Here is a 17754-nt window from a genome sequence, read left to right as displayed (position 1 = left end):
TTTCCACTTCTCCAGCTTCAGAGAATATTAAGCATGGAACAGCTGCATGCATGTGGGTCTCTAGAGCAAAGACCAACACTGTTTAATGAGTACCTAGATCTGAACTGGGATGACAAAAAATTCAAACACAACTTCACGTATGAGGTAAGAGAAGGCAGTTGTATCTGTTGACTCACCATTTTTATGGAAGCTGTTCTCAATAGATGAGGAATTATTTTGATTTTAGATGTAATGTTGAGTGGATTTTAAGAAAGCCTCTATAGAGCACTATTTTTTGTGAAATATCATTATTTCACTTTACCTTTTACATTTTTCTCTACACAGGAAGAAAGCTAAATGGAGCATAGTTAAGAAAGAAAGGGTTCTTACAAACTAGAGGCCTCACCTGTGCCCTAAATTTGCAAAACTTGTAGGATGGGGACTGGTAACAAGGCTGATAAGCCAAAACATTGCCAAATGGAAATGTTATGTTTTGGAAGTTTTACATTAAAAAGCTACTGGAATAACAAAAGTCAGCCCAGGGATGGGATGAGTGGACTTCAAGGAGTGTCTAAGATCTTGCTGTCATCTTTTAACTTTGTTTTCTTGGTTCACTTGCAGAGAAATCAACTGTTGTATCCTGATAAGTTTCAGTTAGAAGCTGTTCTGGAAAATATTTTCCTGACCCCATGTGCCAAACAGAAGATTCTGGGTAAAATAGAAACAAACTACTACTCTTGCCTGGATTACTATACAAGCTTTGAGTTCTGTGACCTTCCCAATGTAAGTCTGACATAAACACACTGAACCTAGTTCAGTTTAAATGTAATTACTTATTTGAAGGCTTAGTTTTCCTCAGCTGCAATTCTTCAGAGGACTTACCATACTTCTCTAGCTTAAATAAATGGACAGTGTCATTTGATGGTTGTAAACATTCTCACTTCCTCCATGTTCTTTCTTTTCTGTTCCTCTTTCAGAGGTATCTTAATTTTATGTTTCTGGAGAATATCAAAACAGGCTCATAAGTGATCAAAAAGGAGACTAGGGAGGAGTAAAAGTGCTTTCCTTCCCCTGTGGGTAAAAGTTTGCTTGTTTTTATGATTTCTCTGCTGGTAGTGATGGATTTTTGAACTGTAACCTTATTTTTCTATTACACACATAAACTGAAGGCCCACCCAGGATCTTCCTTAGGTGCATGCTGGTCCTCAGAATTGCTTATAGACACTCACACAGAACTTGGAACCTGCAATAAATGTCTCTCTCCAGTTCCCAGTGGCTGAAACACATCTTGGTTTCCCTTATTTAGTGCCAGAGCAGATCACACTCTGTTAGCAATAGGAAACCTTTTTCCCAGACCAAGGTGTGATTGAACCTGTTTATAATGCAAAGGATGTATATGCATGTCACTCCAAAAGCAGGTACCTCTGTATTTTTGGATCATTCTCTTCAAAGGTATCATGGTTTAAGCCCAGGTGGAAATTAAGCACCACAGCCACTCATTCAACGCCTCCCCTCCCTACCCTCTCCCTGTGGAATGGGGAGGACAATCAGAAGTAAAACTTGTGTGTTGAGATAAGAACAGTTTAATAATTGAAAACAAAGTAAAATACAACAATAGTTACTACTAGTGAAAAGGAAAAAAAGCTAAATGAAGTGATGCACAAACAATTGCTCATCAACTGAGCAAAACCAAAACATCAGTGTGCAACCAAACCCATTCCCATTCCAAATCCCAAACTGTACCAGCTATTGAGAAGAAATTAACTCTATCCCATTCGAAACCAGGACAGAATTCACCTCACCTCCCATGTATCCCCAACTTTATCAAAATGTCTGGCTAGAGTAGCTGAGAAGTGTAGGAGTAAAAAACATTGGACATTTTAACAAAATATAGTTCTTTGCAGCTGTTCCTCTGCTCTTAGGGTGTAATCACGGAATGTGCTTTGTTAGAGCACAGAAACTGAAGATGTAATGGAGACAGTGCTGTGAGGAGCAGGAGATGTGCTGGTTTCTGAAACTACAAGTTCTGTTAGGGGTGTAATTTCAGGAGAATGCTGCCACTGTACAACTTCTTGCTACTCAAAGCAGAGCCCATTTGTTTGAAATAATTTGGAAGCTTTAACACCTTTTTTGTGCATACTTAGGTCATTGTTTTATCTGGAAAGCACCAGCTCAACAAAGATGACATCATTTTGCAGTCAGAGGGCAGATTCCACCTTGCTGATCATGGGAGAGATGAGGGATTGATTGGAATATCCATAAAGAATCAGAGCACTGCAGATGTGAAGAACTATTCTCTGGAAATTGAAGTGAGCTTCTATTTTATTTTACTGGCACTGGGGTTTGGTTTTCAAAGGCCTGCTGCCTCTATTTTCCAAAGGGATCCCAAAGGTGCCGGCAATGACTGTAAAACAGCAGGCAACATGAAACACTCCTGGTTCCTGTAGTGCTGTCTCAAAAGGAGCAGTTAGGCAGCGTCCATGTGGTGTGACTGACAGACAAAGGAAGGCACCAACATCAGCTCTCTGCAGAGCTGTCACAAATAAAGCATATTTCTAGTGGAGTGCATCAATTTTAAGAGGCTGTGTGCTGTTCTAACTTCCCTTCAGCATTACTGCTCTGTTGTGTGAGGTATTGGGTTTTCACCTCGTCAGAAGAAAGAGGGAAACAAGAACTGCGGGGGAAAAAAAAAAAGGCATAAACCTGCTCATATGATGCTCATTCTGAGACAAATCTCTTAGTTTTTATCTCCCCTCTCCCCTGTTTTGCATTTGCTATTAATTTCCTGTGAAATTAAAATGGTGGAGAGGCAGATGGAGACAACAGAGTGAGGCAAAAAACTAACAGGGTTGGCAGCATCCAAACTCTTCATTAGTAGGAATGTGGGTCAGGTACTAACTGAGACAACAGATAATTCCTTAACAAAGTTATGATGATGATTTCATCAGTAAGAAATACTAAATTATTTTTCCATTCCTCTCTCTTTAGAGAAGAGGGAGATGAAATGAGTATCAGCGGCTCTGCATGAGCTTGCTTCATTCTGTGTTTTGGAATAAATGGCACAAATCAGCAGCTTCACAGAGAACTGACTGGGACATTATTTCTTTCATTGCTTCCATTAAAATTTTGTCCACAAGTCTCGTACTATCCAATCTTTCAGCTCCTGGGCCAATCACTCTGATGCTTGTGCCTCTCTTAGTGTAACTCCTGCATAGTGCACAAGCATTGGGAAACATTTCCCTCACCACTTATCCTTTTGTGGGAAGCACTGATATTTGAGCACCATCTCTGAATGATCATTAATTCTGTGTGGTGGCTTTGAATAAATGTTTTTCCTTTATGGCTGCAGTTAAGAGCCTTTGAAGATATTTGGCTAGGCCTGACAGGAACTGCTGCTTCCTCATCTGTTCAGAGCCAAATCCTGGTGGAGGGGATTATTGACCAGAAAGAGAAAGTAAAAGTAGCTGCCTCAAAAGGAAAGGAGTGTTTTCAGTACTACATGGGGTATCTGCAAGGTATGTATCTCACTGACCATGCTCTCAGCCATAGGTCTTCATTTTAGGTCAGAGAGCTGGACTTGATGATCCTGATGGGTCCTTTCCAACTGGAGCTATTCTGCAGCTCCCAGTGTCATTGCTAGGCAGAGACAGGAAGAAAGTCGTGTGTCTAGCACTGAGCTAGCTTGTTTCATTCAAACTATGGTCTTTCAGATGAAGAAAACCTTAAGTTTAAAATTTGTTACAAAGCTCAGTTTGGGACACATTTTTGTATGATTACAATAGATGGTAACAAAAGATTTCCTCTTGATTTAACCATCTTAAAGTTTTGTGCCTTGTTTAAAATAATAATCGTATTCCAAATTCAATAAAGGAAATGAGAGAGGCACCTCCAGAGACTGACTGTACCACATGCTGGAACAGCTGTATGAACTGGGATGTGTGAAGTGGGATGTGTGCAGCCACTGCCTGCAGGGGATTGTCTCACAGCAGTCAGCTCTGACTGACAACAGAGAGGGGAAAAAAGGCCGTTGTTTCAAGTTATGCCTAAATTCTAGAAGAGTAAATCGAGGTGAAATGAGCTGCAAGAGGTCGGCTCACCCACATTTCAGCTACAGTTAGAGCTGGGTGCAGACCAAATAGATTTGGTGGTATCCCAGTTGTCTCAAACTCCTGTTGCTGACAATCCCAGCCCTTGCTTCACTTATGGATTTGCTATTCCACACTTCTGCATGAGAGTTTCTCTCAAGTTCATGTCCTCACCTGCATGTGCTATGATGTTTCTGAGATTAGGACCATTAGTTTGTGAATCACTGAAGTCTGAAGTTTGTAGAAATGACTCAATTTATCTCTCTCAACTCAGATTCTACGTGCACCTTGCCAACCACTTGTTTATCCTCATCAGTGCTTCTGTAGAAAGGACTTGTGAGTGTGGTGGGTGGAACTGACAGGCTTTCATTTAAGGGCTGAGCAGTTTTGAAACATCTGCAACAAGGGACAGTGAGGACTAAAGTAGAAAAAAATACCTTGTAAATCAGTATGACTGAGAGATTTAGATTTACATTAATCCAGTGCTTCCTTTGCAGTAGCAAATCTGTCTATGTAATTCATTAACAAGCCACACAGAAGAGATCAAATCCTGACACTGATCTAATTGTCTCTTGTTTATCTCTTCTGTTTTGTTTTAGTTTTTTCCTCCCCACCTAACACACTCAAGCTCTGATTAATCACCTAAGTAATTAAAAGCTGGCTTTGAAACAATGTCTGTCAATGTTGTTCCTGGAAATGAAGGCTCTTTTTTCATTCTTTAAGGGGATTTGGAAGAAGGAATGGAAGTCAGTGCTTGTTCCGATGGGAAGCGGATGGCTGCCATTAACACCTATCTCAGCATCAATGGTGAAAGGCAGGAAAACGTGGGACAAGTAACTCTAGCAGCTGCTAATGGAAGCTTGAGTTTTCTGGCCCATGGATGTGGGGATCCAGTTCTTAAGGCTGAGGTGAGACCCTTGAGTGCCTGTTAACTGCAGTGTGATTTTCCCAGAATATTATTTGTTATTTTGATGGAGCACCTTCCATGCAGGCGAGTTTGGTGAGTAACCAGGCAAAACTGTGCAATGTTGTAATTATTTTCACGTTGATGTGAGAAGTTACTACGGTGAGAACTAAGAAATTCAGCCATGCCTAGAGAAAGAAAATACAGGACCCTCTTCTAAAGGGTGGATCCTCTGAGGAGGGTGAGTAAATAAAGTGAGAGCAGCAGTAACTGCTTAGCCTGTTGGTTACAAAAGCAATTATTAGAATCCTGAATGTACTTTCACTTTTAGTAGGGTTTCACATACTCTCTGCTTGGGGAAGGCTTTTTGCTTTTTACTGTTTGTCTTTTGTGTTCCCTTGTCTACATTGAACAATGCAGAAGTAGTTTCCCCTAAGAAACGTGAGGCCACTGTGAATGTTTGCTGGCCTTTAAACTAGTACAAACTTTGAATGATTTGGATCCAAGCAATTTTAAGTAATGAATTTGGGGTTTTAACAATCTTCTCACAGAACAAGCTTAATGAAATTGGGAGCCTTTTGAAAGCCACACTGACTGAGAAGATAAAGAAGTTTGATGGATACCTGTGGAGATTCAGGAGATCAGTAAGTAACTGCACATGATCTGTGAAAACACCATGAAGTGTTCATGCAGTGTAAGTTAAACATCATTATATTGCCTGCAGCTGTTTTGTTTTGCTCAAACGTTTCAGTGATTACTCCCGTGCAGACCTGTGTACAGAGACAAAAAGCATGTTTAATGCTGCGAGTCAGAATTGCCTGGCAATGAAGTCAAAGCTTTGCTTGAGATCACTGTGTTTTTAAATTGCTTCTTTTTTGGACCCACTGTAGGTGCAGCATGTTGGTTTCCTGTCTGAAGCAGCTGGCTGGCCTTCAATGGCCTTGCAAAGGGCAGCAGAATTCCTTCACAGTGGGGCTACAGCTGTCACCCAGGTGTGGAAGCAAAGTGGAATTGGGCACATTCTGAGAACCAGGATCCCACTTTACCTGGAGAAAATTCAAGATGTTGTCCAGCAAATGCAGAATGAATTACAAAGTAAGCAAAACGGTGCAAAGCAAGAAGAGGGACAACGTCAGTGCAGGGCAAACCAAACTTCACTGTAAACTATAAAACATACTGAACAGCACAAAGGTTTCTATTTTGATCTAGCAATAAGTGCTGACCTTGGCTCTTAGTGTACAGAGTGGGAGCCTTGATGCAATAAGCTCTGAGAAGGCTCTGTGTGAGCACCTTTCTAATGAAATCAGTGGTGAGGCTCTTTCTGGGTCGCAGGAGGCCGGGTTCAATTGGATGAGAAGAGAGTTCTTAATTCCTAAGCTGAAGTATTTCTGCTAACAGTTCCCTGGCAAGCCTTTCCTCCCAAAGGGCTGTTCATATCCTTCCTTGAGTTTTAATGCTTGTTCTAATTGGATTTCACTTGATCTGTTTTTTTTCCAAGCCTATCCAGTAGCCACTAATTCACTGTTCAGCTGGACTGTGGCCCATACTGAAACCTTTGAGAAATGTGGTCAGCTGGAATTAGCTGGGAGAACTGAAGGTTCTCACAAGGGTAAAACCTCACTTGGGGCCACATAGCTCTAGGCTATTCCCTCTCAAAAGCTGAATGTGGTTGACGTACCATGCTTGAAATCAGTTGTGACCAAACTGTCCTGTTGCTCAGCAAGAGCAGTCTGTGCAGTACAGCTCTGACGAGGATGCATTGCAGAGCATCCTCGCACTGCTTTTGGACAGCAGCAGTGTATTTATAAGGGTCAGGGTCAGAGTTAAATGGCTCTTTCAGTTCACAGCTGTGCAATGTGCCTGACTGCCATGGAAACACAGCTGCTTCTACTTTCCTGTGCTCCCCCTTCACTTATTCTGGAAGTTGGGTGGAAACAAACAAGCAAACAGCCACTTTGTACCAAACCAGCTAAGTTTTGTCTCATTAATGTGTTTGCTTCAGAGCCATTAGCAACTTTGAAAGATGCCTACTACGATGTAACCTTGAAGCCACTGGATGAAGTCTGGAAAGAGAAGACAGAAGAGCACATGAAGAAAATCCTGGCTTTCTTACCCAAGATTGTAAAAGATGTGTGGCTAATGAAACCAATTCAGATGGCATTAAAGATTGCAAAAGCAGGCTTGGATATGGTTGGTAGAACTCTGTTCTCCATTTCTAATTCAAGGCCTACAAATATAAGTCTCAGCTTTGAACTATGGATACACAAAAATAGTTAACATTTTTGTTTATGGAAATAGTGCAGTTGTCTTTCCATGTAATAATAATTTCCATAATAATTATATTCCATATAATGTCTTTCCATATTGTGCACAGCTGATTTACTGTTCTTGCAGCATTTGTCCTGCTTTGAAGGAGTACTTTTCCAGCTACAGGAGAGGTTGTTTTACTAGTTCTGGTTGAAATCACAGCAGCAGTAATCTGTCATTCACGTAGCTTTTACTTTTCTTGCATAGAGAGGAGAAATTTTGATTCCAATAAACAGTGTACAAGTAAATCTGGGTTCTTCTAGTTGAAATGAAAAGCATAAAAGCTATATCACAAGGCTAACTTATATTATTAAAGATACCAGTCCTTTCTAAGCTACTGAGGCACATTAACTTAGTGAAGCATTGCTACACTTTGTTATCTAGGAGGAATATATTTCTGTCCATTGATGTTGTTGACTAGAGTCTATACTCTGGATATTATTGACCTCTACATGACAAGATGCTGTCAGACAGGAGACAAATACAAGAGACAATGAAGTGGTATTTTGCATTTCTTGATCTAAAATTCATTTGCAAGTACTGACCCTGCCCTGAAGTCATACTGAAATTGCTTTTATAATCGGTGACTCTCCAACAGGCTACCCAGCAGGTGCTCAGGTGGGCAGAGGCCACGTTTTCCAGAGCTGTGAGCAAGATCAGGAAGCCCTTGCTGAACCTGTACAGTTTTTCACCCAGGTAACTGGTGTTTTTGCAAAATGAAAGGTTTTGCTCTGGGCAGTGTTTTAAAAGGATATGTGCATAGTTACTCTTCCTGTCAGTGTGCAGCTGAGGGTTCTGGACAGCCACCCAACCACTCTTTGCTTTGGTCACATCATATCCTAATGTTTATTTCTGTTGGCTGCCAGACCCACTGTGCTTGAAAGGAGCTACTGGGCAGCAAACAGGGCATCAGGAACTGATAAGTGGCCTGAGGTGACCTGGGGAAGTGCAGCTGTTGGCCAGAGTAGGGTTGTGTTTTGCTGTTCTAACCAGACTGCAGTTCTTAAGAATATTTCACTTCAACATTTCTATTAATAAAACACCAGCATTTCATCAGTTCAGCAGATAAGGGGTGTTCTCTTTGTATTCTACAGGAACTGTTCAGTGGCAGGAAAGCTGCCAGTGCTACCTACAGCAGACCTGTCCCTGCAGCTGGCAAATGTCACCACTTACCTCATTGGAGAAAAACTAATGAGGCCTCTGCAAGACCTCTACAATCTCAACATACTTGCAGAGTACTACAGAATCAAACGGAGGATGATGGAGAGCCCCTTTGAATGTAAGCCCTTTCAAAGTGCTGCTTTGGTTGGTACCTGAGTCTATTTCCACCTAGTACTGTATTTTAAAAATTGTATCTGGAATAGGAGTTCACATAGAGATGGTCACTATTGAATAATTTTCTTAGCAACTTACATATAGTCTTTCTTGTTAAGACAGTGATGGTATGTACAAGATCAACACTCTGAGCAAAGCTGGCAAGCAGTAACACTGCTGTAATTAATATTAATGCAAATTATGTAACTCTTTACATTTCCTACTCTTGAGACTAGAAGCAGCAGGTGGTATTTATCTGCCTTATCCATGTGCTCTTGTGAGTTGATACTGTGGTTCACTGCCAGTCTCACCTGCTGGCTCTCTGTCCTGGCACAGAGCCTTGGAAACTGGTGACTTTGCTGCCTCTAGGATGAGCAAGCTCAGCCCTACCAAAACTTCATCAACAGCACTGCCTGTAAAAGTATTGCTAAATGCTAAAGGAATGCACTAACAGTCCCAACTGTCTCTTAAAGAGAATGGCTTTCCAGAAAACCCTTTTTAATGGTTTCCTCCCAGTACAGAGAGACCCAACAGAGGGCTGTGAAAGTAGCTGCTAGTGACCCAATAATCTGAGTCATCTATCAGCAGGGTTTCCTGGATTGCAGCTGTTTGATGCACTGATTTGGAAGGTCATTTTTGGAGACAACTTTTGAGAATTAATATTCTTGTGTTTTCTGCATAAGAATGTATAATTTGTGTGTTTATAAATATGATTTGTCAAGTAGTGAAAGAGTTCCCACAGAATCCCAGCGCAAGTTTAACAAAGTTGTATGGCACTCAGGTAAATCTATAACAAAAAATAAATCATTAAATTGTTTTATTTCTGAGAAAAGTTTTATTGTAGAGCAACTACATTGTAACTAATTAAAATGTAAGTGTAGTAATGCCACTGTAATAATAAGTTGAGAAGTTATTTTAAGAGTATGACAGCACGAAGTGGCGTGTGTTGCAGTACGTGCAGCATTTACTGCTCTGTGGAAAACTCACTGATGTTTCTTCTGAAATACCATTATCCAGATCATGCTATGTTAGTGGGGACCAAACATCTTGTGACTTTTGATGGAAGAATGTATGATTTGGCATCAAAGTGCAGCGTACTTCTGGCCAAGGATTTTGTTCACAGTGCTTTCACTGTAATACTAAACGAGGAAACTAGGAACTCAAGATCACTGTATGTGGAGATGAATCAGACTGTGATCACTATCTACCCACGACTGAAGGTAGGAAGATCAAATCAAACATTTTTTATTTTTGGCAAAAATTTTCTTCAACTGACAAAAAATGTTTTTAAAATATAAATGCTGAAAACATGGATCAGAAGCACTCTCAGGCAATGGCTTTAAAGTGACAGCTTCTTAAAAAGAAAATACCTCTCCAAAACAAAACCAGTTTAACTCAAGGGCTGCCTCTTTGCCCTCTGTATATGACAAACTTTTCAACTTTCCTCAGACATGGTCTAAGGGAATGGCACTGAAGAGGGAGACTTTGTGCTTTTTGCTCTTTCAGAAGTTTAACACAACCCTGTTCTTATTCCCTTAATTCTGGGCTAAGTTGGCCTCATTGCACCTGCAAATCCATTGTGCTTGCCTGTGACTGAACTTTCACTATGACAGGTTTGAAACTGCATTTTCATTTTAAAACAGATCTCTAAGATGTATAACTTCTCCTTTACGGAAGAGAACTGCCAAGTGCTGGATCAATCCCTTGAAAACAGTACCATGAATTCAAGGCAAGGCACCAACAAAATAGAAGTATCTGATCAGAAAGGAGTTTCTGTCTCTTGTGACTTTCAGTATGATCTCTGTACTGTCACGCTGGCTGGGTGGCACCATGGTGAGTATCAGTCATACAGCTGTTGTCAGCTGTTAGTCATTTTTGCTATCTCTCTGAATTATCTGTATTACTGGTAGTAGTACCAGCATCTGTGCTTTCACTTTTTTTTTCCCCCTCTTAATTTATAGACACCCTGGAAATGGTCCTAGGCATTCCTAGTAATTGCCAAATAGTGCATGGAATGCACCATTTCAGGGGGAAGAGCAAGTTAGGGTTACTGTTGATTCAATGCTATAAAGCAGACAGAAGTCAGAGGCAGAGGTACTGCAGTCAGCCCAGCCTCAAAATCTGGTTGAGAATCTGCTCTAGAGCAGGCTTAGCTTGTCAGGCCCCCAAGACAACTACAGAGGGAGGCCCAAAACCTCATGGAGTTTTTTTGTATACTTGGAATGCATTCATGTACCATCCATGTACCCCACACTACTGTAAAAGTCACCCTCCAAAGATGAGCAGAGAATGGATCTGATGCTGATGTGCTCAGAAGCCCATGGGCAGCTGAGACACGAGATGGCAATGCAGGCTGGGCAGCTTCCCCTCTTCCACAGCAGAGCTGAGCTCTGCTGCACAGAATCATCAGAGCCCAGAGACAGCTGCTGTAATATTCCTGCACCTACTCCTGACAATCCCTATTTTACTCCATTTCCATTTCCTCCCAGGTGTTTCAGCTGGGCTTTTGGGTACCAATGATAATGAAGCTGGGAACGAATGGATGGTGCCTAATGGTTCCTTCACTGACAGCGTGAAAGAGTTCACACAGAGCTGGCAGGTAATGAGCCGAGGGGCTCCTGTGTGCAGGGCTGCTGACAGAGGGCACTGTCTGACATGCTGGGTTGGCTTAGATGAACTGAAGCTCGATAGTGAGAACAGCAGCACACTGCATTGTTTTGCTGTGTCTGACCAGGGAAAGGGTTGCACATGTTTGCTAAAAACTGCTCAAGAATTCCCTACAAATAGGGAATATTTTTGGCCTAGGTGGTAAGGTAAAACACAGAGGTGGCTGTTGTTGATTTTAGAATAAACTGATATTGGAGCTAAGTATCTTTGATGTTTTCCTCCTTAGAGCACCTCTTCCTGGAATGCAGGGACAGGTGCTACTAGTTCTGGGCTAAATCTGTGTGTTCATCACTCAGGCCACAGTCTGAGGTTTTCTTTAGAACTGTTAGTTCTAGCAGGGTATGTTGAGCCTCTTAATTTTCTTTCTTCTTCATGCTTTACATCTCATCAATACACAAAACTTTAGAAACAAATCTGTAAGTATTTGAAAGTAAATTTGTTCTCTATCCCCACACCACTAAGTACTCAGACCTTTTTGGAAGGTTAGGTGCTGCTGGCAGTTACTGACTTGCACAAAAAGACTCCTATAACTACCATGAATAAATGATGTAACAATTTTATACCAGTAACATTATAGCTCTGCTTAATTAATGTACTCTGTCATCAGCTGCAAATAATCTAAATACACAAACGTGCAGTTGTACAGAACCATTTCTGAATACAACCTACAAAGAAAAGTAGCCTTAACATTCTCTCAAGTGACATTGACAGGATCCTCTAAATCCCTTCCGAATCTAGTTTTAAGAATCTATTACCAAAAAGAAAAGAAATCAGCATCTTATTCCCACAATGATTTTGTGACTCTTCCACTTATCCTGTCTCACAGAGGATGTCTGAGTTCTGGGAACAGAAATCTCATTTTCATGTCAGTACTTTACTGTAAAAGAGAGATTGCTTGAAGTATCTTGTACTTCTTGCTGTTGCAGATACAGTTAATGAGCTTGCAGCCTATGTTTATGTTAATAATGGGGCAGGATCCCAATGTGACTGACCATAGGCACAGTTTTCTTTATTGCTACAAATATTAACTTCTAATATACTTATAAAGATATAAAACTCCCCAGAGAAATTGAACAAAAGAATCAATTAAAAGCAATACATAAGAAACTTAGGGTCATGCAGAAGCAGGGCAGCCCTGAGTGTCCTTCTTTAGGGGCAGAATGGCTGCACTTGCACTATTGATTGGAAGGGCTCAAACTGGACTGTGAACTCTGACTGCAGCTTGTTCCCAGGAGCTTTATCACAGCCTTTGTCATGCACTGACCTTGCAAAGGACGTCAGCAGAGCTCCACCATCACAAGGCCAAGGCTGCACAACAGGAAGGGACTGAGTGTCTGACTCCTGCAGGATGAGGGTTAGCACAGAGTAAACTGCCAGTTCATTTTCCTTAGTAAGTAAAATAACTACAATTTACACTTGCTTAAAGAACTTCTTGGTGGTGTGGTTTTGTTGTTCTTTCTTTTTAAAGCTACCTTTGCCTATGAATAATCCAGCAAGGGTATGGAGCTTTTTTTTCTCCATGAGAAAGATGTAGTAAAAGCACAACTGACCTGTCAGATCTATATAAAAGAGAACTAGCCAACTACCTGCTATGTCAGCAACTACTTACCAAAATCCTTCAGTGAATAACATAATCAATGGCAAAAGGAAACAATATCTAATCTGTGAGGTGCCTCTCAATATTAATGAACAATCAACATTAGAGCAGGGTACTGAGCTGCCCATATCATCCTTCAAAACAGCTCACACTGGAAATCTGAAAAACTCATCCGACCTTGATGTATGCAAAAAACCCCCAAAATACACCAACTTCAGTAATTCTATTTTCCCAGGTGAATAAGTGCAGTCTGGTGCAGAAGAAAGAGAAGCCATGTCCAATTACAGCTAAGCAAAACATCTGTAAAGCGTTCTTTGAAGAACCACATTCACTTCTTAGGAACTGCTTCAAAGTTGTAAGTAGAATTTCAGCCAGAAGCACTGTCTTAATTATGTGTCATACTTCCAATGAGGTCACATAACCATTGCAAGAATAGAGATTAGTTGCAGAAGACTTAAGAAGTAATTGAAACAGCAATCCAGACAGAATAAAAAGGGGTTTTTATCACCATAAATATAAATGGAGGTTTTTGACATCCACAGAATAGTGGCATGACTGCACCGCTCTTTAGGATACAGGTCTAGAATTTGGAAACAGAAATAACCTCCTCACTGTTAGGAAGGAAATAAAGGTTTATAAATGGTCCTAACCAGGCAGGGGCGAGGGGACACAACCCAAAGCTCTGGGTTTTCCTGCAGGTCCCCCCTAACCTCTCCCTTTGTGCCCAGGTGGATCCCGTGCCATTCTACACCATGTGTACACAGGACAGCTGTGACTCCCCGGCCCTGGGGGCTGCCTGCAGCTTAGCAGCAGCTTTTGTTCATTTGTGCAACCGGAATTTTGTCCCTGTTGAAATCCCTCCACAGTGGTAAGTTTCATTTCTTTTACCACCCTGCATATTCTGAGTGCATTGCTCCAGTACTTACATGTCTGTGATGCAAGAGCACATGAGAAAATAAAACAAATGAATCTGACTGTGGCCATGAGCAAAACTGATCCTATTCCCAGAAATGCTCCTCTTGCCTCTTGGCTACCTGCCCTTCCTGCTGTTCACTCACAAGCACACCAGAGTCCATCCACTGCCTCTCTTATTTTGTCCTAAAGTGCTGTGTAACAGAGGCAGAAGGATTCCTGCAGAATACTGTGTAATGTCCCCAGGAGTTCCTCCTCTTGGATACCATGTCTGGTTCCATCTTTTTTGGTCTGAATAATGTATTTGGATTCATATTAACAACAATACATATACAGACACAAAATACTCAGGGACTTATTTTTGTACTTTTCAACATCTAATTATGAAATTTATCTATCTTTTCAACCTAGAATATCCAGATTATCAATCCTTGTGTTTTAATGCAGCTGTCATCCAGGTTGCATTGTTAAGTGGATTCCTGGAATATAGCCAAGGAAGATGAAAAGCCTGAAGAGAGCAGTAGCACTTGCTTGAAATCTTTATAATTACAGTCCTTTCCCACTTCTGTAGTTATTGTGCCAATTTGTGTACTCCAAAAGTGACTGGAGCCACCTGTGCTGCTAACTGGAGTTCCATAATTGATACTCTTGCCCAAGTAGTAACTCACTGTATTTTTACAAGACTGCAATGGAAACATTTACACCAAATAAATAGCAGAATCATGCAGAAAAGCTCCATGGTTTGCTAAGGCTTAGTAATAAAAAGAGGGTGGGGTTTTTAATATATGTATTGAAACATTATTTATTTGCATTTGTAAACTCACTGCTATCTCAAAGGACTGATTTGGCGACTATAAACCCATTTGTAGTATGCCTTGAAAAATTTACAATTACCTGATTTCTTATCCATTAAGGAAGAGAGTAGTATTTGTAAATGGGTTTGTTGGCCATAAAATAAAAACCTAGAAAAAGAACACTTGTGTCTGTAAGTGCATCACATCACACTCCCACACACTGAAACATGTTGCCTGTCAGTATCTGCCTGAGCAGTTTAGTTCACTCAGCTCCTGAGCAGTGGATGATCAGGACATTTCTGGGCAGCATCTTGTAGGCAGTGAGAGGTTTTAGCTCCAGCAGTTACAAAAACTCTTCAACATATAAATATGAAATACAGAGACAAATTTTGTTAAATCTGAGTCAACATAATATTCAGTTGAAAATAAAGTTTTAGAATAGTTTGGTAGCTGAATGATTGCAGTCAGCTAGTGCTGCTAGTTTACATTATCCCATTTCTGAGAAAAAGGATTGGAATGAAGGTGGACCACAAGCTCAGTTAACTAGAACATGTTAATAAAGAAGCAAAATACATTGGGGATGTACACATGAATCAACACATTGAAGACAAGAAATACCTTCTCTATTTAACTTATTTCATATATCCAGTTTTGGACATCATGTTTTACTTAAACTGTGAACCAGTTGAGAACAATCCTGGGGAAAAAATGGAAGGGTTGAGGGAAGACATGAGTTAAGTCTCTAAATATGTAAAGACTCTAAAGAGAAGGAAGTTGAACAGACCAAACTAAGGGAGAATTAGGTTTGACACTGTGAAAGAGTCTGTAATGGTTGGGTTACTCACACACAGTAACTGATAACCAGCAACAGTCATGACAGCAAAACAGAAAGTGGCTGTCAGCAGAAACTACCTCTGCACTATTTCTTAGAAATTCATTCTTGTCAAGGATCTTCCACTGAATAGCTGAACTACCCAGACCTCATAAACTTTAGAAATAATGCTGCCCTTTTCTTCCTAAATGTGAATTTATCAAACATGAGAGAACCTTACATCTTTATTTCAGTTTAGTGATCTAAGATAAAACCGTATCTAAAATGCTGCAGTACTTTCCCCACAGTGTTTTGATGTCATAAATATATCTGATGCTATTTTCCCTTCAGAGATTTTTTGTATTTCACTGTAATGAGAGGTTGCATTACATGTGACTTGTACTTACTTATCACTTACCTGGAGTTCATCTCTTCTTCCTTTCAGCTCGAGCCAGTTCTGAATGGCAGATAGCAGCCCTGAAGATGGAAGAACCCTTTCAGCACCCAAAACAGAACAGTTATTTTAGGCAGACAAGCTAGAGGCAAGAACAGGGAGAGAACAGTAGAAGTGTGAATGCATTAGTGTTAACTGGTAATATAGTGAAGTATATATAGTATAAAAGGAAAGCTTTCCACCCAGAACCTCTGAGGGCAAAAGGAATTATTTCAGTGTATTGACAAGAAATTATATCAACCAAAAGAAATCAGACAGAAAAGTATCAGTTACTCTAAAAAAATTCTCCCTTTCAGTTCCAAAAGTCTGCCTCTCCACAAACTTTGAACCACAGCACAAATACACTGAAAAGCTGAGAAAAGCTCTCTTCTGGCTCAGATTGGTACAAGTGGGCTACTTTGTGAAAGCAGCATCATCAGCTCAGTCAGCAGAGATGCTGACTTCTTTTTTCTCCAGAAATGAAACTCCAGCATTCAGTGGTTCTGGAGACAGTTTCCAGGGAAATGTTCCAACACACAAGAAGGCTAAGAGAGAAATAAGATGGGAAATAATGGAAAGCAGTTAATAATTGTCTCATTTTTATGCTGGTTGACTTTTCCCTTATTAATGTACACACTGTTAAATGAGAAACAGCCTTCTTGGTTTCTGTGCACCAGTTTCACATTTTCCCTTTGTGTCTTTAGAAAGCCCTTGTCAGCAGCCAGTTGATGTGCTGGGAAAAGGTGACCAGTATCCACCCTACCCATGAAGTAACGTTAGGGTGTTACAGCTACTGCTGTGTGTCTCAGATGTTGAATCCCTTTCTGTATTATAGGTCACTTCATTAAAAAATTGCATCATCTTTCTCCACATGGTGCAGCTATTCCTTGGTAAAAGGTAAATGCTGCAAATGCAATGTTTGCATAATATGCAAACATTGAAAGAAAGGTGTTTTGTACTATGACATCATGCTAATAAACATTTGACTGCCTTATTTTTACGTTGGAGTACATTTTTATTGATTATTCGTAGCAACAAAGTTGCACTGACCTCTATAGAGAGTTGGCACTGGCTGGGTTTGACTGGCTCAGAAAAAGCAAGCACCTGCCTCTTATCTCACGTATGCTCTTGCAGCTGCACTTGCTTTCTGATCACTTATTCTCTAGCTTGATACAAATTAAAACACGATTCCTACATTAGTCAGGAAAGAATCCTGCAAGTTTTAGGATTCCCACACACATCAGATGCTAGAAGTGAAGTCTTCTTCTGTAATAATTTTATACCTGCACCCTTGTAAAAAGCCAAAATGGTATGAAATATTTCTGGAAGTTACAGAATATTTATACCAGTTACTGAATAAAAAAAACCCACATAATTTTCTCCCCAGTCACTGAATGTCACTTCACTCCCCAACTAAGCATACCAAGCACCTCTGAAAAAAATCCTGCAGTGACAGTTTCAGAAACAAAGAAAAATATCAGCAAGTAGAGGAAAAGACTGAGAAGAGCTCAGTCAGCAATAAAGAAATACAGGAATTTAACTAAATGCTAACTGCAGACAGCAACACTGAACTGGATGCAGACACTAGGTCTCCTCTAAAAGCTGCATATAACTTATCACTTGTAATAAAGAAGCTATTTAACTACCAGTAAACATTTTTAACTGCAGCCATTTCACTCAGTCCAGTTGTTTGGTATCTCTGAGCTGTTCCTAGGTTCTCTGTGTGCACAGTTCCTGTCCAGATACTCTTTAGAGAGTCAGGAACTTGTACAGGCCCTGGACACACCTCAAGCCCTGAAGCTCAGCAGGAGCCAGACCCAACCCTGCTCCAGCTCTAGAGCCACAGGCCAGGTGGAAATCCTGCTGACCCCCTGGGCTGGGCTGGACACCCCACTGCCCCCTGGGCTGGGCTGGACACCCCACTGACCCCCTAGGCTGGGCTGGACACCCC

General features: G+C 40.8%; 1 protein-coding gene across 1 annotated transcript in view; it reads left to right on the top strand.

Annotated features, from left to right (window-relative positions):
• The window catches only part of LOC135281659 (uncharacterized), a 76800-nt gene extending 59997 nt beyond the window's left edge, over positions 1–16803 (top strand). The window contains exons 59-74 of the mRNA XM_064390708.1: positions 16–144; positions 601–762; positions 2124–2422; positions 3301–3494; positions 4788–4972; positions 5520–5612; positions 5859–6063; positions 6971–7158; positions 7874–7971; positions 8370–8554; positions 9607–9809; positions 10233–10422; positions 11079–11394; positions 13019–13208; positions 13582–13721; positions 15816–16803. Coding sequence (XP_064246778.1) covers positions 16–144; positions 601–762; positions 2124–2422; positions 3301–3494; positions 4788–4972; positions 5520–5612; positions 5859–6063; positions 6971–7158; positions 7874–7971; positions 8370–8554; positions 9607–9809; positions 10233–10422; positions 11079–11394; positions 13019–13208; positions 13582–13721; positions 15816–15831 — 2793 coding nt within the window. The 3' untranslated portion in view covers positions 15832–16803. The remainder of the gene's footprint in view (positions 1–15; positions 145–600; positions 763–2123; positions 2423–3300; positions 3495–4787; positions 4973–5519; positions 5613–5858; positions 6064–6970; positions 7159–7873; positions 7972–8369; positions 8555–9606; positions 9810–10232; positions 10423–11078; positions 11395–13018; positions 13209–13581; positions 13722–15815) is intronic.
• Positions 16804–17754: the final 951 nt, after the last annotated feature.

Source organism: Passer domesticus, chromosome 15 (genome assembly GCF_036417665.1).
Source record: "Passer domesticus isolate bPasDom1 chromosome 15, bPasDom1.hap1, whole genome shotgun sequence".
Taxonomy (NCBI): domain Eukaryota; kingdom Metazoa; phylum Chordata; class Aves; order Passeriformes; family Passeridae; genus Passer; species Passer domesticus.
This window is presented reverse-complemented; position numbering and strand designations above follow the sequence as displayed.